The sequence below is a fragment of the Bos indicus x Bos taurus genome, chromosome 15 (assembly GCF_003369695.1).
Source record: "Bos indicus x Bos taurus breed Angus x Brahman F1 hybrid chromosome 15, Bos_hybrid_MaternalHap_v2.0, whole genome shotgun sequence".
Taxonomy (NCBI): Eukaryota; Metazoa; Chordata; class Mammalia; order Artiodactyla; family Bovidae; genus Bos; species Bos indicus x Bos taurus.
In genome coordinates this window covers 29,486,846-29,503,850 of record NC_040090.1, presented here as the reverse complement: position 1 = coordinate 29,503,850, position 17,005 = coordinate 29,486,846, and the positions used below count along the sequence as shown (strand labels likewise).

Sequence of the window (17,005 nt, the reverse complement as noted above, 5' to 3'; positions counted from 1 at the left end):
AGAGTACCAGGGAGGAGTACGGGCCTGAGAAGGGTCCACTCACCACCCTGCTAGTCACAGAGCATCTCCTATCCCCGGGCTCTGGGCAAGGTGTGCAGGGTCTCAAATGCCAGACTAAGGAACTCAGACCATATCCAGAAACCAATAAGAGCCATAGACACTTAGTGGGGAAGAGAATGGCTGGGGCTGTCTCTTGGATGCAGAGATGCCATAACCCCACCCCTTTCCCCATCCCTACCACTGATGGCAGTCATGGTCAGCGTTCGCCCTCAGGTACACCTGCCCTACATTCTGACCCACTTTCCTGGGTGTGAGAACAGCCATCAGGGAGCAAGGAGGTGTGAGGAGCAGGTGGCTGTGGCAGCAAAGAGGTTTCTAGGGCCCTTATCACACTCTCCCTGGTAGTGGGGTTATTTGTGTACAGGCTGCTCTGCTCTTCCAGGACTGAACAGCCCTCCCTGTGTCGGAACACTGCCTTCCTGTTTACCCACCATTAGCGCACCTGCTTCTCAGGACAGCCCAGGAGAGGGGCAGGAGGCAGGAAGATAGGAAAGGTCACCCGTTTCACAGATTTGGGGAGCGTGCAGCCCGCTTTATTTCCCAGATGGAGACACTGAAGCCCAAGGGAGAGAAGAATCTTGCACCTGGGCCAGGAAACTAAGGCCCAGAGAGACTGGTGTGCCCAGAGTCGCAGACCAGGAGGAGAGCCCCAGGCTGCTGCTTCTCTGGGTACAGGCCCGAGGGGTGAGGGGCAGTGGATGGGGGTCTGGCCAAGTCGAGCTCCAGGACTTCAGACTGCTCACAGGCTCCGAGGCACATAGCTATTGCTATAGCTCCAGCCTCCTGCCCACATTCATGTGTCCACTTTTCTAGCCATGATCCATATTTGTGAATACTTTCAGGAGCTGCAGAGGGAGGGAGGAGAAAAGCCACCAGCTGGCCACGGAGGTAGAGGGGGAGTTTCTTAAAGAAGCCTGGCCCATTTTCTAGTAACCCATAAAACCAGAGGTCCGAAAATCAAAGGCTAATAAAAATTTCACCAAGCAGGCCAACAGCTGAATCCCAGAGAGCCCACAGACCACACTTGAATGCTGTCCAGCCTTCTCAGGGGTCGAGAGGCAGGAAGGGAAGGGTGCTGGCAGAGGAAACAGTGCGGACGCTGAAGCAAGCAGACCCCGCCTGGGTCCTGCGTGACCTTGACTTTCGCTTCCTCTCTGAAGCATGCTTTCAGTTGTCTGGAAAATGGGGTTGATGTCTACCCCACAGGTGAAGGCGTATACAAAGCCTTGGGACCTAGTAGGGAATGATAAAGGGAAGCAGACGTCATTGGTACGGTGATGACTATTGTTATTATCACTCTGCCTTCCCTCCAGAGCCCAGTGGAGAGTTCTTGCCCAGATGTCCCTTAGGTGGGACAGGATGGTTATGTTACCTCCATTGGAGAGAGAGAAGATTTTTTAGTTGGCTGTCTCCCTCCCTGTCTTGGATAGAAAACAGCAGTTTATGATATTCTTTTTCTAGTTTAGACCCTCACGTTCCGGAAATCTCCAGGGACACACCCTGCTATTCCCTCTCTCTGCAACAGCCTTTCCACCGGTTCCCCCACTGCAGTCCCTCCCATCCTTCCTCCCAAATACCACCTCATCCAAGAAGCCTTCCCTGACTGCTTCAGCTTAAAGTGGCCTTGCCCTGACCCCTTCCTCCTTCCCTCTTGCCACCCATCTTGGCTACTCCCCTCCTTGCTTTTTGATTCCTTTTGTTTCTCCAATCTCTGAGCCTGACACTGTTCTTACCTCCAGGAGATACGGGCCCCTGTGTCCTGTCTCCAGAGCACCTACACTCTGGAGCAGGGGGAGAGACAGAGAGATCCTCCACCAAGAAACAAAACCCTCTGTTAGAAGCACAGCAGGCGAGTGGGATGATTCAGTGTATGGTGTGCCCAGCTCGGCTCCAGGCACACAACCGCCATCCTACACACACTCACACACACACACACACACACACACACACACACACACACACACGTCTCTCTTCCCCTCCTCCACTCTGTCCGTGTCCCCTCAGCACCCACACGAGCCTGCACATCTCCGCTCCCCAGTGGACGGCATGGAGCTGAAATACTGACAAACTCTGGAGAGCAGGAACCCCTTTCTCCATCATCTTCCTTGGTATATAATTGGTGCTGAGTAAATATTTTGAATGAATGAATAAACAAATAAACAAAAGCCGACCGCTGAGCTTGAAGATGGGTAAAAGCAGTACCTGAGCCAAGAGGCAAATTAGAGGTGGACAGCCCGGCCACCAGAATGAGACACGGGTGTGTGCAACCTTAACAGGAGCACCTTACATGCAGGGCGGCCCCAGACATGCAGCAGCCATGATTTTCCCTGTGAGAAGACTTTATCTAAAATTTTATTTGCTTGATGCTTTTGGGGGGACAGAGTTGTTTGTTTGTTTTTCCAATTTGAACATATAAACTTTTGGGGAAGAGCATATTATATTAAAACTAAATATTAATTCAGAAGTATTACTTTCCTCACCATTCTCACATTTCATAGAACATCAGAACAGTTCAGCACAGTGGTAGGTCTCCAACGCTTCATCAACCACTCTGGGTACCAGTCAGGGGCTGAGAGCCCTCCGCAGTCAGAGAGCCCTCTGTCCAGACTGGCAGCTACAGCTTAGGGTAGCGGCTCTTTCCAGAGAAAGAACTGTGGAGAGAAAAACCTAGGCCTTCTATTTAGCCAGACACAGTGGTCATGATGTGCTGAAACTGGCTGGTACAGGCTCATTCAGAGCCAACTGTCACACTTGTAGGAATTCTGTGATCTAGTTGTTAAACATTGCCAATGGCTGTCTACTGGGGTTTATATAACTGTCCACTGGGTTAAATTTGCTCCCCCCAGGGGACATATGGCTGTGTCTGGAGACATCTGGATGGTCACGACTTGGGGGAGGGCTGCTACTGGTGTCTAGCGGGTGGAGGTTAGGGATGCTGTGCGTGCAATGAAGCCCAGCCCCCTCCCTGCCCCCAACAAAGAACCTCAAGGCCAAATGTTAACTGTGCTGATGGTGAGACAGCCTGAACCAAGATGACAATTAAATAAACTATATTAAAAACAGAGAGGGGGAGGCTTCCCTGGTGGTCCAGCGGTTAAGAATCCGCCTGCCAATGCAGGGGACACGGGTTCCATCCCTGGTCTGGGAAGATCCCACATGCCACGGGGCAACTAAGCCCAGGTGCCACAGCTTCTGAGCCTGTGCTCTAGGGCCCAGGAGCTGCAACTACCGAAGCCCAGGAGCCTAGAGCCTGTACTTGGCAACGAGAGAAGCCACCACAACAAAGAGGAGCCCCTGCTCGCCGTAACTAGAGAAAGCACTTGCCCAGCAACAAAGACCCAGTGCAGCCAAAAATAACAAATAAATATGAAAAATATTTAAAAATCAAAGGGAAGACATACTCAAAACTTATCACTTACTATCTATTATTTTACTGAATTTTACTATAAAGATGGAGTCCCACTGTGCATCTCTTCCCAACTCCATGTTCAATGACATCACATTAGTAGGGTGATGTCCTTGGTGGGAGAATTGACAAACATAGGAACTGGCAAACGCTATATCCCCACCTCACCCCCTTTTTCTGGACGGCCAGTTGTTACCAGTGCACCGCTGGGGGCGACCTGAGTAGAGAAGGGAAATCCACAAGTCTGGTGGATGCTTCTGAGCTTTCAGCCCAAGCAGATGACTCAGCACCAGCCTCCCATATGCACTGCGGAACAAGGATCTGAATGTGGCCATATGGACAAACTCTACACACCTCACACACACACACACACACACCATGCACACTATACCCACCACACACCCAAAGACACACATACCCCACACACATCTACAGACAACACACCTATGTAAAACACACCACGTTATGTACACACGCCATGCACACCTGCACCACACCCCATGTATGCTTCACACCTCATACCACATACATATCCCACACACTTATACACACCACACACACCAATACTAAGCACACTCCACATGCACACAAGCATCACCCGCCCCACATACACATCATCTACAACTCTCGCAACATAAACCACATACACACCACACAAATACACAAGTGCTCCCATGGCAGCCCTCTAGCCAGCAGAGGAGTAACTGAATCATGAGAATGAGAGAAGGCCAAGCTGGAACTTTCATGGCAATCCAGCGGTAAAGACTCCACACTTCCACTGTAGAGGGCATGGGTTCAATCCCTGGTCAGGAAACAAAGATCCCGCATACCTCACCGTGAGGCCAAAAAGAAAAGAGGATGCCAATCTGACTGACCACCTTCTTTGATGTCTAGCACCTCTGCAGTAATTACCGCCTCCTCATCCGAAGGCCCGTCTTTCCCACAGACCCCCACACCCAGCCTGCCAAAGCAAAGGTCTTGACACCCGCCATGAACACCACGCAGTGACCCCATCCCACGCCCGTTTCTCTTGGCCACTGGAGCCCTGGCTGAGTGATGGCCCATCCCTGCCCTGTGCCCAGCTCTCTGCTGTAGCCTCCAGGGCCTGACCTCCGCCCTCTCCCAGGACCCATGACAAGCAGTTCCCTTGGTGACTCTACCCACCCGGCCACTTTAGCTGCCACCGGATGCTGGTAAGCCAAACCTCCGTCTCCAGCCAGAACCTCTCTGACCCCAAAGCCACTAGCCTTGGGACATGTGTACTCCGATGTCCCCAGACTCCTCACACAAGTCCCAAACAGACTTCCTGTCTGCCCACACCTGTTCCTCGCCTACACTGTCTCCGCCCACCCCAGAGGTCAGCACACAGGAAGTGCTCAAGGTGAATCCCAGAGATAAAGGAATGCACTATGTAAATCCTATAAAGAGAGGACAAAACAAACTTCCTCAGGAGGCAGATAGGAAGTCTTACCCCATTTTACAGATGAGAGCCCTGAGTCTCGGTGGAATTAAGGGACCAGCCCAGGAGCAGAAGCCGAGGCAGGTGGGGGGCGGTGTGGGGAGGAGGGAGGCCGTGGAAAACCCAGCGCGGGGGGCTGCAGGCAGCAGCAGCAGGCCAGAGCAAGCCGGCAGGATCCAGGATTGGCTCTCCCAAGCCCCGAGTGAGTGGGTTAGTTACAAAGAAAAGGAAAAGGCGTTCCTGATACGCGTCCTGTTTCCTCTTCTCTGGGCTTCTCGGGTCTTGGAGGGCGGATGTCTCTGGGCTCAGAGCACTCGGCCTGCCCACAGACAGGCAGAAGGTGAGGGTCTCCCAGGCCCTTCCCACCATAGCAGTTTAGCCTGCAGGCACAGGGGCTCCCGAGTGACCCTCGAGTTTTGCTTTCCAGCCTGGAGGAGGCTCCCCCTTTACCCTCAGTGACTACTCATCACAGCCAGCCACCCCCTTCCATCAGACTGCCACATAGGAAGCCTCTTCCGTGTCACCTTTACTTGCTAGGGGAGCCCCTCTAAAGCACCCCCTTCTTCCCTGCCCCATGGCAGCCTAGCCCAGTATTCTGCCCAGCTGTCTCTGTGGCTATTGCCTGTAGACTCCCCATGGGAGGGGGGAGTCCTCCCCTCCCCATTCATGCCAGGGCTCCCCATGAATCAGGCCAGGAAGACAGGGAGCAAAGGCAGAAGCTGTCAAATGGGGCTTCTTGAGTGAGAGAACAAGATGAGCCTCTCCCATCAGAGAGACAAGAGGCCTTCCTGAGGACAGAGGTCGAATCTCCTCTATCAGATAAGAATTCCCCAGGGGAAGAAAGTGGCCACGACTCCTCCATCAGACAGGAGGTCCCTGCAGAAGAAGTTAATGCTTCCACCCTCAGACAAGGGGCTGCCAGAAGGCAAGAGGGCTATGTCCCTTCTGTAAGATAAGAAGACCCAGGAAACAGAAGCCACATTCACCTCCCCGCTCACCACCCCCCTGCCCTCCATCAGACTGGTGCCTCTCCTGAATAAGACCATGCCTCCTCCATCTGACTATGAACCCCAGAGGGCAGAGAACGCCCTGTCTGCTGCCTCCTCAGCAGTTTCCAAAACAGACTTCACTTCAGTCTGAGACACAGAGGAGGATGTCCCCCTAGGGCAGAACTGGGGGAAGTCTCGCCCACATCTTCTCTTGCACAAGACCCCATGCCAACTTCCCATTCCTGCCCATGACTGAAAGGAAACCATTCTGCCATCCTTAAGACAGCCGTGTGTCTGGGCAAAGGCCAGCATCTGTCTGTTTCAGTCAGGAATGTTGACTTCTTGAGAGATGGTGATGGAGTCGACTGGGAGAGCCTTGACAAGAGCTTGCCCAAGACAGGCCATGCCCCCAGATCCAGGTGGAAGTGACCAGATGTGTGGGCTGGATGGATCTATGCTCCTGACTCTGCCACGAAACGGGCAAATCTTTTCTCTATGTGGCCACTAATACTCCCCATCCATCTCCAAACTCTGTCGGCACCCACTGCTGGCTAAGTGGCAGGAGGCGACAGGGAGGAGGGATGGCAGGGCCGGGCCCCGCCTTGAGGATATCACTGCCCTTCCCCAGGGGCCGCCCCTGAGCCTAGCGCAAGCTGCCTCTGTGATCATCTTCCCTACACGTGCCAGCTCCAGGGAGCTGCTATTAGTTAGCATCGATCCACAAAGTGCTTTGCCGACACTTTTTATGAGCTCAGCCTCACCCAGAGCCCTGGGGGCTAGGAGCAAGAGGCGGAAACCGAGCAGGCAGCCCAAGTCCCTGGGCAGAGCCAGGAGCAGCTGAGCCCCAAGATCAAGACCCAGACAAGCCCAGGACCAGCCAGTACTTAGTGAATGTTAGCTGAAGAGTATTGGCTGAAAAGTAACCTGACTGGATTCAGTAACTGTATCTGGGTATATTTTCTTATAAAGAAATAGTAATAATTATTTTCAATATAACCTATTGTTATTGTTATTTAGTTGCTAAGTCGTGGCCAACTTAGCAACTAAGTAACTTCTGCAATCCCATGATTTCCCAGGCAATACTGGAGTGGATTGCCATTTCCCTCCCCAGGGGGTCTTACCCAACCAGGGATCAAACCCGTCTCCTGCATTACAGGCAGCTTTTTTTTTACCACTGACCCACCTGGTCAGGTACTATTCTAAATACTATATTTAACTCATTTAATCCTCACAAGCACCCTGTAAGGTAGATACTCTCATTCCCCACTTTATATATGATGAAACACAGAGAAATTAAATTACTTTCTCAAAGTCACAGAGCAGAAATAAGAAATATAAGCAGTTCAAACCATCTACTTGATATATGAGGAAGTAAAAATATAGTAACAACACTTCTGGGTTTTAAAAGAATTAGATACTGTTGAAAGGTACAATTTATCCTAATTGTGCTCCAAACCAAATACTTTCATTATTGGTCATCCTGAGGTATAGTTCCTATGTAAGAGGTTCTCTGAAATAGCTGTATTACAGATGTAAAATGTGCACCTGTCAACTCAAAATCATGAAGAAGTTAACCTTCTTTTGAAACTTTTAACTGAGTAGTTTTATTAAACTTGAGAAAACAAACCCCCAAAACCACAATATCAATATTTTAAGATTTATCATGTATTTATTTGTCATATGCTAAGTATTTGATCTATTCCTCCTGTTTAATCTTGAGGACAACTCAAGTAGGGAAAAAGCATTATTCCTTCTAGGGGGGCTTTACCAAGCCTCCAGGCTGAGGGCACTAGCTCGTACACCTCCTGTGTGGGCGTGATCCAGTGGGAGTTTGCCGCCCAGGATGGGAGCTGCTCCAGGGCAGGGACTGTGCACAAACAAGGGGCAACATAAAGGAGCTGTGGGCTGGGGTGAGGCAGGCCTGCTGCCTCATCAGCCTGTGCTTCAGCCATCTAGAGTGTTCAGCGAGGCCCTGGCACACAGTTAGAGCTCTGTCAGTGGTGATGATACTTACCATCATCACTATCCCCCACAAGAAACAGACTCGCTGGGAGGCCCTGGACGGGTCCCTGATGGACAGGGTTCAGCTGGATCACTGGCTCTCAGTGAGGGTCACGTTACCTCGTATGGGTCCGGGCAGCAGAGAGGAGGTGATGGGTATGAAGAGTTTCTGGGAGGCCAGAGTGCTGGGCAGAGACCAAAGCCTGGTATTGCTGAGCATTTTTAAGAAATGCATTTCCATGACTTCCAAGAACACACAGGCTTGCAGACGAGGTGAGCACAGTGAGGCCAGCCAAGAGCAGCTGCCCTCGGTGAGACAGCGAGCAGGGAGGGGCATTCTGGGGCACCTCTGAGCCTCTCCCCTTGGTAAGCCCCCTTCCACCTGCTCCTCACATGTCTTTGGGGGTAAGGGTGGGGTACAAGAAACCTGCTGGGAAGATCAGTGCTAGGCCTTAGCCACCAACCTGTCTGGAGCGACAACTCAGTACCAGCTCCACCTTCCCTAACCTGGAGACTCTAGTCATCTTTCCTCAAACCCCAGGAAGACCACACAAATATTGAAGAAAATGGGAGAGTAATTGGGAACAGGGTCCAGATCTCTACCCTGGCACTTCACGGCTCCTCACCTCACCTATCCTCACCTAGGTAAGACCACCTCCAGGGTGTGGAGGGGAATGAATGAGCTGATGTCTGCCTATGCCTGGAACATAATCCAAGTTCACTACATGGTAGGACTAGGGCACTGAGAGGCACCAGAAGTTCCAGGATGAACAAGACTGCCCAGGGCTCTGGAGAGATGGAGGAAGACAGAGAGGAGGTGGAGGCACCTTTAACCACCATGCCGCATCTCCCAACATTTATCCGGTCCTCTCTATGTATCTGATGGGCCTGAGGCACTGGGATATGAGCCTGCTGGGGATCCTGGAGTGGTGAGTGAAAGTTGCTCAGTAGTGTCCAACTCTTTGTGAGCCCATGGACTATACAGTCCACGGAATTCTCCAGGCCAGAATACTGGAATGGGTAGTCTTCCCCTTCTCCATGGGATCTTCCCAACTCAGGGATCAAACCCAGGTCTCCCACATTGCAAGCAGATTCTTTACCAGCTGGGCCACAAGGGAAGCCCAAGAATGCTGGAGTGGGTAGCCTACTCCTTCTCCAGCAGATCTTCCCCACCCAGGAATCGAACTGGGGTCTCCTGCATTGCAGGTGGACTCTTTACCAACTGACCTATGAGGGAAGCCCAGAGTGTGGTAGGTGAGCTTATGGAATACACTCCCTAGGGCCTAAATAGCCTCTCCCCCTCCCTTGGCTCAGATTTCACTCTCTTCCAGAAATGTCATGGCCAACATGGCCCTTTGGTATCCTGATTACGTATAGGAGGTCCTGGGCAGCAGGCATGAGTATGTACATCACAGAAAGTGAAGGGCTCTTATACACAGATGAATGGCCACCTGCTTTGAGCAGAGTCCCTGAATCTGACTGAGGCCCTCATGGGAATCTGCTCGATTCTAAGGACTGGACTGCCACATGGGGACTTTGCCAAGGCCAGACTCCAGGAGATCAGCTCCCCAGCGCCTTCACCATCCTGCCTCTGCTCTACCACAGCCACTGTGGCCTTGAGAACTGGAGGGGCCGGTGGTGAACGCACTGCCCGCAAACAGTGGGGGAGGCCCACTGTGAACAACCATCCTTGCATAAGGCACCCACAGAGGGTTAAAGAGAGGGTAACTCGGGGGAGAGAGCAGCTTTGTTCTTCCCAGGTGGACAGGGGGCTGCTGAGAGAGTTACAAAGAGCAGGTGACACCTGAGCCAGGACTTAAAGGATGATTAAGAATTTGCCAGGTTGTCAAGGTGCAGAAGAGAGAACGTCAAAGTGATGTGCGTATGCACGGAATCACACGTCCTTATATAGCAGAGTGTACATTTCAAAATCACTATCTCACTTGAGTCTCTCAAATCCCCGAATGGTGTTATTACCCCCCGACACACACACACACACACACATGCAAATAAGAAAAGAGAAGTGCAGTGAAGGCAGATGAAGGTGACCAATTTCTGGGCAGAGGGAAGGGGCGGGGATGTATGCTGGCTGAAATAGCCCTCTTCTCAGGAAGGGGAAGGTATTCCTCTCTCACTTGTAGTTCCCGCTGGCCTGTGACACCCCCTCCCATCGCCAGCATACATACACACTCCCCCGGACCCCAGGGCCTCTCAGAAGGGGCAGCTGGCACACACACACGGAGCAGCACGGAGGAGGCTGCGGAAAGGCTGACAGTTCTCCGAGGCTCAGCCAGGAGGCCCGGCCTCACCCTCTCCCACTCCCCCTGAGCGCTGACAACCTCACCTCTCCCTCTGTAGATCTCCTCTGCCCTTCTCTCCAAGCAGCTGCCGCCAGCCTCTCCCTCCCCTCCCTCCACCCATCGCCCTCCCCAGGGAGCAGTGAGCTCAGCCTTTCCCATCAGCCATCCCTGGGAATGATGGGAAATGCTCAGCGGGCCAGGAACTGAAAGGAGGCCTGCCTCCGAGAGGGAGGGGAGAAGGGAGGCTTTTCCGAGAGCTGTCCGGGGGGCATCCTCAATTCTGCTGCTTCCTATGCATCCCGGGCTAAGGGTGCAGTCTGCCTGACCATAAAACACGCTCGAGAGAAGGCGGGATCCAACTGTTACAATTGGCCTCTTTTTTCAGCTAGGGACTCAGAGGCCCAGAGAGAGGACTGAAGAAAATGTGTCTAGGGACTGACTGCCATGTCCCTGGTACCGTTTGATCCTTTCACAGTTCTCGTCTCATTTAATCCTCATAGCTACCCTGCAAGGAATGTGTGACAGGCTGAATCACGGCCCCCTGAGATGCTCACATCTCAATCCCTGGCGCTGCGAAGCTGTTACCTTACATGGTAAAAGAAACTGCAGACATGATGTTAGTTAAGGATCTGGAGATGGGGAGATAACCCTGCTTTATCTGGGTGGACCCAGTGTAATCACAAAGGTCCTTGTAAGCAGGAGGCAGGAGGGTCAGAGGGAGAAAAGGCAAGGTGAGGATGATCGAAGCAATGAGAGAAACTGGAAGATGCTGTGCTAATGGCTTTAAGATGGAGGATGGGGCCAGAAGCCAAGAAATGCAGGCAGCTTCCAGAAGCTAGAAAAGGCAAAAGAATGGATGCTCCCCTGGAACCTCCAGAAAGAATGCAGCCCTGCCAATCTGTGATAGGACTCTGACATCCAGAACTATAAGAGGATAAATGTATGTTGTATTAGGCCACTAAATTTATGGTAATTTGTTACAGGAGCAAAAGAAGACTAACAAAATAGGTAACCCCATTCCCATTTTGCAGATGAGGAAACTGAGGCTCAGAGAAGGCACATAATGTTCTCAGGTTCTGCATGCTCCCCTCCATACCACACTGGCTTACTGGGCATCTCCATGAGCTCTTAAGGCTGGGAGCCCCCTGGCCAGGGCACCAAAGCTAGGGGAGAGTCTGAGGAGGAGGCGGAGGTCTGTCGCTTGTAGGGTGAAGACCAAGGACAGAGTAGGGATCTGGGGAAGGTAAAGCCCTGCCTGAAAGGGGCTGCATTGTGACTGGGGGCTTCTGGGGCCAGTGGCTGAGTCCTACCCTGCCCCAAACTGGGAAGCAGGCAGGCATGTGACACAGAGGAAGGGCCCTGGCTATAAAGCTGGGCTTGGGGAGCTGAGTGTCTTCAGCATTAACAGAGATGAGATGAAATCTCCCTATTATCTCTCTTTGATCTTGATAAAATCCTTGGGAGAAGGTTCCATATCCTTCTTCCTACATTACTGGTGTGAAAAAGGAGGTCCTAGGGTTTCGTGACTGGCCCAAGTTCTCACAGCGGCTAAGAGTAGAATCTGGGTATTCATAACGTCCCATATAACAAAAAGCATCAAACCGTGATGAGTGGCTTTGAATGCTGCGTGCCTGACATTGTGTTAACTATCATTGGCATTTTTCTCAGTCATGCCAGACACAGACTTGATCAAGTCCTTTCTCCGCCTCAAACCCCTTAACTGCTCCCCACAAGCCCTTCACAATCTGGCCCCTGCTCAGCCCTCCAACCCTTACTCCACCACACTCCCTCGCACCCCGTATTTTGCAGTCACACTGTCGGTCAGTTCTCCGGAGCCATCAGACCTTTTCCCCTTCCCACAGGGCTCGGCACCCCTGCCCCCTCTGCTCCAGGCCCCTTGTGGTGGAGAAACCACGGGTCCTGGCCATTCCTGCTCCTCCGTGTGGGTAAGAGAGAGAGAGCAGGGCCAGGGGTCAGGATGACAGGCCTGGGAGGCTGGAGCTTAGAGGGCATGGGTAAGTCGGTATTATTCTACACAGTAAAAAATAGTAGCCTGAAGTGTGTGGCAGATGTCCCCCCTGGGGACAGGCCCTCCCAGAGACACAGACCATAGGCCACTGCAGCTGAAGGGGCCTCTAAGAATGGCGGGTCCTGTCCTTCAGGGCACAGAAAAGTCTGGACTTGACCCCAGTTTCACAGTGTGTCACTACGGGAGTAGGAGGCAAAGCTTTGGGGTCTGCCACTCACTAGCTGGGTGACCCTGGCCAAGGAGGGAGTCGTTCTGGTCCTCCCTTCTGAAACGGGAATGGCAGTGCCTTTCTCCCTGAATGCACGGGACGCGCCTGGTGCCGTGAAGACGGCGATAAATGAAAGTTGTGTTCACTACTGAGAGAGCGGGACCTGAACTCAGGGTGCCCATAGGGGAGCTCACTCCCTCTCTGTGACACAGCTGGGGGGTTTAATTTAACCTGGGAGAGCACTGGAGAGGTGGGCACTCAGCTGTCTCCAAAGCCACTGCTTCTGGGCCCCCAGTGGTGGTCAGTCCTTGATCATCTCCAGAAGAGGGCTTGTCAGCCTCATCTGTCTTACAGTTTAAGAAAGGACTCGCCCAAGTGAGCTAGCTTAGGCTACAGGGGCTCCTAATTAAAAACCTGGGCTCCCGTGTGGTCCAGTAGTTGGGACTCCACATTGCCAATGCAGGGGGCATGCATTCAATTCCTGGTCAAGGAACTAGCATCCTACATGCCATGCAGCTGCGTCGAAAGATTAAAAAACAAAACAAACACCAAAACCAGGGATCCCACTTGCACACCAGCAGAGGGAAACAGGAATCAACTCTGTACCGAGCACTTCCTGCCAGTGGTGCTGTGGTGGGGCTTGTGTGTGCTCATCTCCCTAGACCATCACCACAGCCCACCCAGAGGGGATTAGGAGGCCCATCTACTGAAGAGGAAGCAGAGGTTTCCAAAGGGAGAAGAACTTGGCCTGTGGCACCAGCCGGCAGAGCCACGTTCCTACTCTGCTCCAGGAGGCCTCTGGGCAAGGGTCCGTTTGTACTGCAAATTATTGCTGTTCTAGGGCCTTTGTGAAGGGAAGGGACCCAGACTGGGAGATGCGGCCCCACAGCAGCCTCCTGCTCCACCTGCGGCCTCTGTGGCCCATGCCCTCCCTCCAGCCCTCTCATCTCACCTCAGCTTCCCCAGAGACCTGTGGTTAAAAACTGTGAAAATACCACAACACTGTCCAGCCCCACACCAAGTTCACATCCAATCCAGCTCAGATTTTTGCTCATCTAACACTTCCTCAGCTTCCCAGGTAATGTTAGTGGTAAAGAACCCGCCTGCCAATGCAGGAGACATAAGAGACATGGGTTTGATCCCTGGATCAGGAAGATCCCCTGGAGGAGGGCATGGCAACCCACTCCAGCATTCTTGATTAGAGAATCCCACGGACGGAGGACCCTGGTGGGCCACAGTGCATGGGGTCCAAAGAGTCAGACACAGCTGAAGCGACTTAGCACACATGCGCACGGAAAGCCTTCAGGGACCCCCAACTAGGGCAGATCCCCCCACTTAGCACCCCCAGAGCACTCTCACAGTGTTCATCTCTTGCTGTCTGTGTCCCTGCTCCAGACCGGAAGCCCCATTAAGCCAAAGACAGTGTATGGCATCTCCAGAGGTGTGGGCCACGTGGCCTCTGGAAGCTACCCCATACTGGCCTGGGCCAGGCCTCATGCCAACAGCTGAACCCACGCGTCACATTTAATCCTCACCATCACTCTAGGCAATGGAGATTATCACTCCCCTGTACAGACGAGGACAGTGAGGCTCAAGGAGGAAGTGACTTCCCCGAGGACACCCAGCTAAACTGGAACATGCTGGGACCAGTTTAATAATCTGTGGTCCAAGTGCAAAATGAAAACGCAGGGCCCCTTGTTCAGATTTCAAGACAGAGACAGAAGAGCATTAAACCAATCAGAGGTCCTCCTGAGTTCAGGCCCCTGAGTGAAGGCACAGGTTACACGCCCCTGAAGCTGGCCCCTCGGGCACCCATGTGCTCTGACTCCAGGCCCAAAGCCAGGCTCCTCCCACTGAAAGGCCCTTGGGCATCAGACAGTGGTTCTCCCACTCGAACATACATCAGAATCACCTGGGAAGCTTGTTGAAAACCAGCTTGCTGAGCTCCCCCACCAGCATTCCCATTCAGTAGGTGAGAGGTGGGCCTGGGAATCTGCATTTCTAACCACTGCCTTTCTAGAAGTGATGTTGCCAAAGCTGGTGCTGTGGCCTGAGCGCAAAACCACTACCCTAAGGAATGCATACGTAACTGGGGCGTTTTGAATCCAGGGCCTCCAGGAAGGAGAGGTTTCAGGTGAGTTATCAGGGCTGAGGGTGTCCAGTATCCTTCAAATCATTCTCAGGCCTCAGTCTAAAAGCCCGGCTCTGCTAAGAAGGAGAGAAGGATGGGGAGGACAGGGAGAAGCAAGGAGGAAAAAAGGAAAGCTTTCCACAGGTTACTTTGTTAATTGTTGTAACAATCTTGAGAGGTAGCATCTATTATCTTTATTGTAGAGGAAACCGCAGCATAAAGAAATCAACAATTTGCCCAGGGTCATAGCCAGGAAGTTACGGACACCATGACTAAACTTAGTTCTAGCTTACATGTTGTCACAAAGCCTGCTTCAATCAGCTGGCCCTGATGGGTTCTAATTTCATGACCAACTCGGCCCAGGGGAGCAGAGCCAGTAGCCTTGGGTTAGATTCATACAGTCCCAATCCGCGAATAACTCTGACAAGCCCTGACAACCCCCCAGGGCCCTCCACACATGGTGCCCTTCAAGGCCAGGCCTAAAGCACAGACCTGGGACCCAGCTGAAGGGGCCAACTTCTGATAGCATTTCAGCAGGTCAGGGTGCCCACTCCCAGACTGGAGGTTCCTCCCATATCCAGGCCCTTATCCGCAGCCTCCTCTCTGGTCACTTACTCACACTCTAAGCCCTAGATCACACACCACCTGTCCTAGGATTTGCACAGGCTGTGTTCCTTCTTCCTGGAATGCCCTGCCTGTGTGTCCAACTCCTATCCATCCTTCAAAACCCCAGGTCAGCTCTGCCTCCTCTGAGAAGTCCTCCCTAAGCACCATTATGCCACCTTCTGCTTCCCTAGCTGCTCTCCAACCATTCATTCTATAAATATTTACTGAGCATCTGCCCTGCTGCAGGCACAGTGCAACGTGCTGGCGAGGCAAAGGCCAGACCAAGCTCCATCAGGTCAGGGTACAGGTCTGCTTTACCCCATGAGCCTCTGCAAGGAGGGCAGACAGGGCAGGGGGTGGGTGAGCAGAGAGGGTTCTCCAGGGAGTGACGTTAGCTTAGCCAGAGATTTGAAAAGGTGAGGATATGAGAAGTAGTACAAACTCTACACTCCAGGCCCCTGCCAAGTTGTGGGGAGCAGCTCCCCAATGCCCTTGGCAAAGCCCACAAAACTACTACCAAATGAACATAAGACATGCCATGTACCTCTGTGCCAAGGGTCTGTGCTGGCTGTGGGTTCCCCAGGAAATCAAGGCCCAGAGGGGGAAGGGATGAACCCCAAACAGGAGGCAGCCCTGAGTGGGCCCCTCTGCCGCCTCCACCAGGAGGTGTGGGCTTTCAACAGTGGATGGAGGAGGAGGCAAGGGTGCCCTCCTCTGATGTCCTTGCCCTGTGGACCCCTCCTCTGGGGGCGGAAGGTATTAAGGGCACACTCTGGAAAGCCACAGCCCACAGAAGCCCCAGGCAGGAGAGGGATGGCTGCGGCCTGCCCAGGGAGGGGAGAGGCTGGAGTGGAGCCAGGCTGGCAGAGGAAACATCTTGAGAGGCAGGAGGGAGGAAGGGAGGAGGAATAAGAAAGGAGGAAAGAGCCAGACATGCAAACACCTCCGCCTCCTCTTTCCAACCAAAACAGAATCCCCAGCAGACTGAGACCTGTGGGGAAGGAGACAAGAAACGAAGCTGTGGCCTCAGAGGGGCGGGTGGCTGGGAAGGCGCCCAGGGGCTGGAGCCTCTGGAAGTTCAGTAGCCCTGCCAGGCATGGGGTAGGGGCAGGGGAAGCCCCCTCCATCACCAGAGCCCACCCAGCTCTGTGCCGCAGGAGCCGAGGCTCAGGGAGGAAGGGGATGGGGACTCGACCTGGTCACTCCTGTTGCTCCTTCAAGGCCCGCTCAGGTACCAACTTTTCCCAAAGCCCCTGGGCCCCACCCCTGGGCTGGGCTGGGCTCTAACCGCAGACAGAACACAAACTCAGAAAGTACTGTGCTGCGAAACTGATCTGATGGGGGAGTCCAGGCCCAGTCCTTAGAAAGCCCACAGCCTGGTGGGAAACCCAGGGAATTAATTCAAAGGAGGGAAAAGTCCCAGGCCGCGGGGCGGCTCTGGACTCCCAGACAACCAGGACCTGGCAAGCACCTGAGGCCAGTCCACAGAACCTAAGGGAGGTCTTTTCCTCTAATAGGACACACGGCTGGGATGGGAGTCAGGACGGAGGAAGAGGGAGGCATCATCTCTAACACACAGCCCCACGACGCGCGCGTACACACACACACACACACACACACACGCTCAGTGCCAAGAGCTGAGGGGTTTCCAGGGACCCGGGCTCTGGGCCTTGGACAAATCAATCCCCTGATGTTTCCAGGTCTCTCCACTCCCTCACCTGTACCATTGGGGCTCCTGTCCCCCACCCCTTCCTCCCTGGGAAGGATAGACCTCCAAGTAGGTGAGAACTGAGGCCTCTGGTATGGCTTCAGCACT

At 53.2% G+C, this 17,005-nt stretch overlaps 1 protein-coding gene across 5 annotated transcripts in view; it reads right to left on the bottom strand.

The window, feature by feature from the left end:
- The window catches only part of ARRB1 (arrestin beta 1), a 78,650-nt gene that overhangs the window by 36,202 nt on the left and 25,443 nt on the right, over positions 1–17,005 (bottom strand). Inside the window, exon 1 of one of the 5 annotated variants that reach the window (XM_027562879.1) lies at positions 10,260–10,351. The exons of 3 other annotated variants lie outside the window; for them this stretch is intronic. In XM_027562879.1, coding sequence (XP_027418680.1) covers positions 10,260–10,336 — 77 coding nt within the window. In that variant the 5' untranslated portion in view covers positions 10,337–10,351. Of the gene's footprint in view, positions 1–4,937; positions 5,056–10,259; positions 10,352–17,005 lie in introns of those variants that run through there. One more of the 5 variants, XM_027562882.1, reaches the window with a different exon arrangement.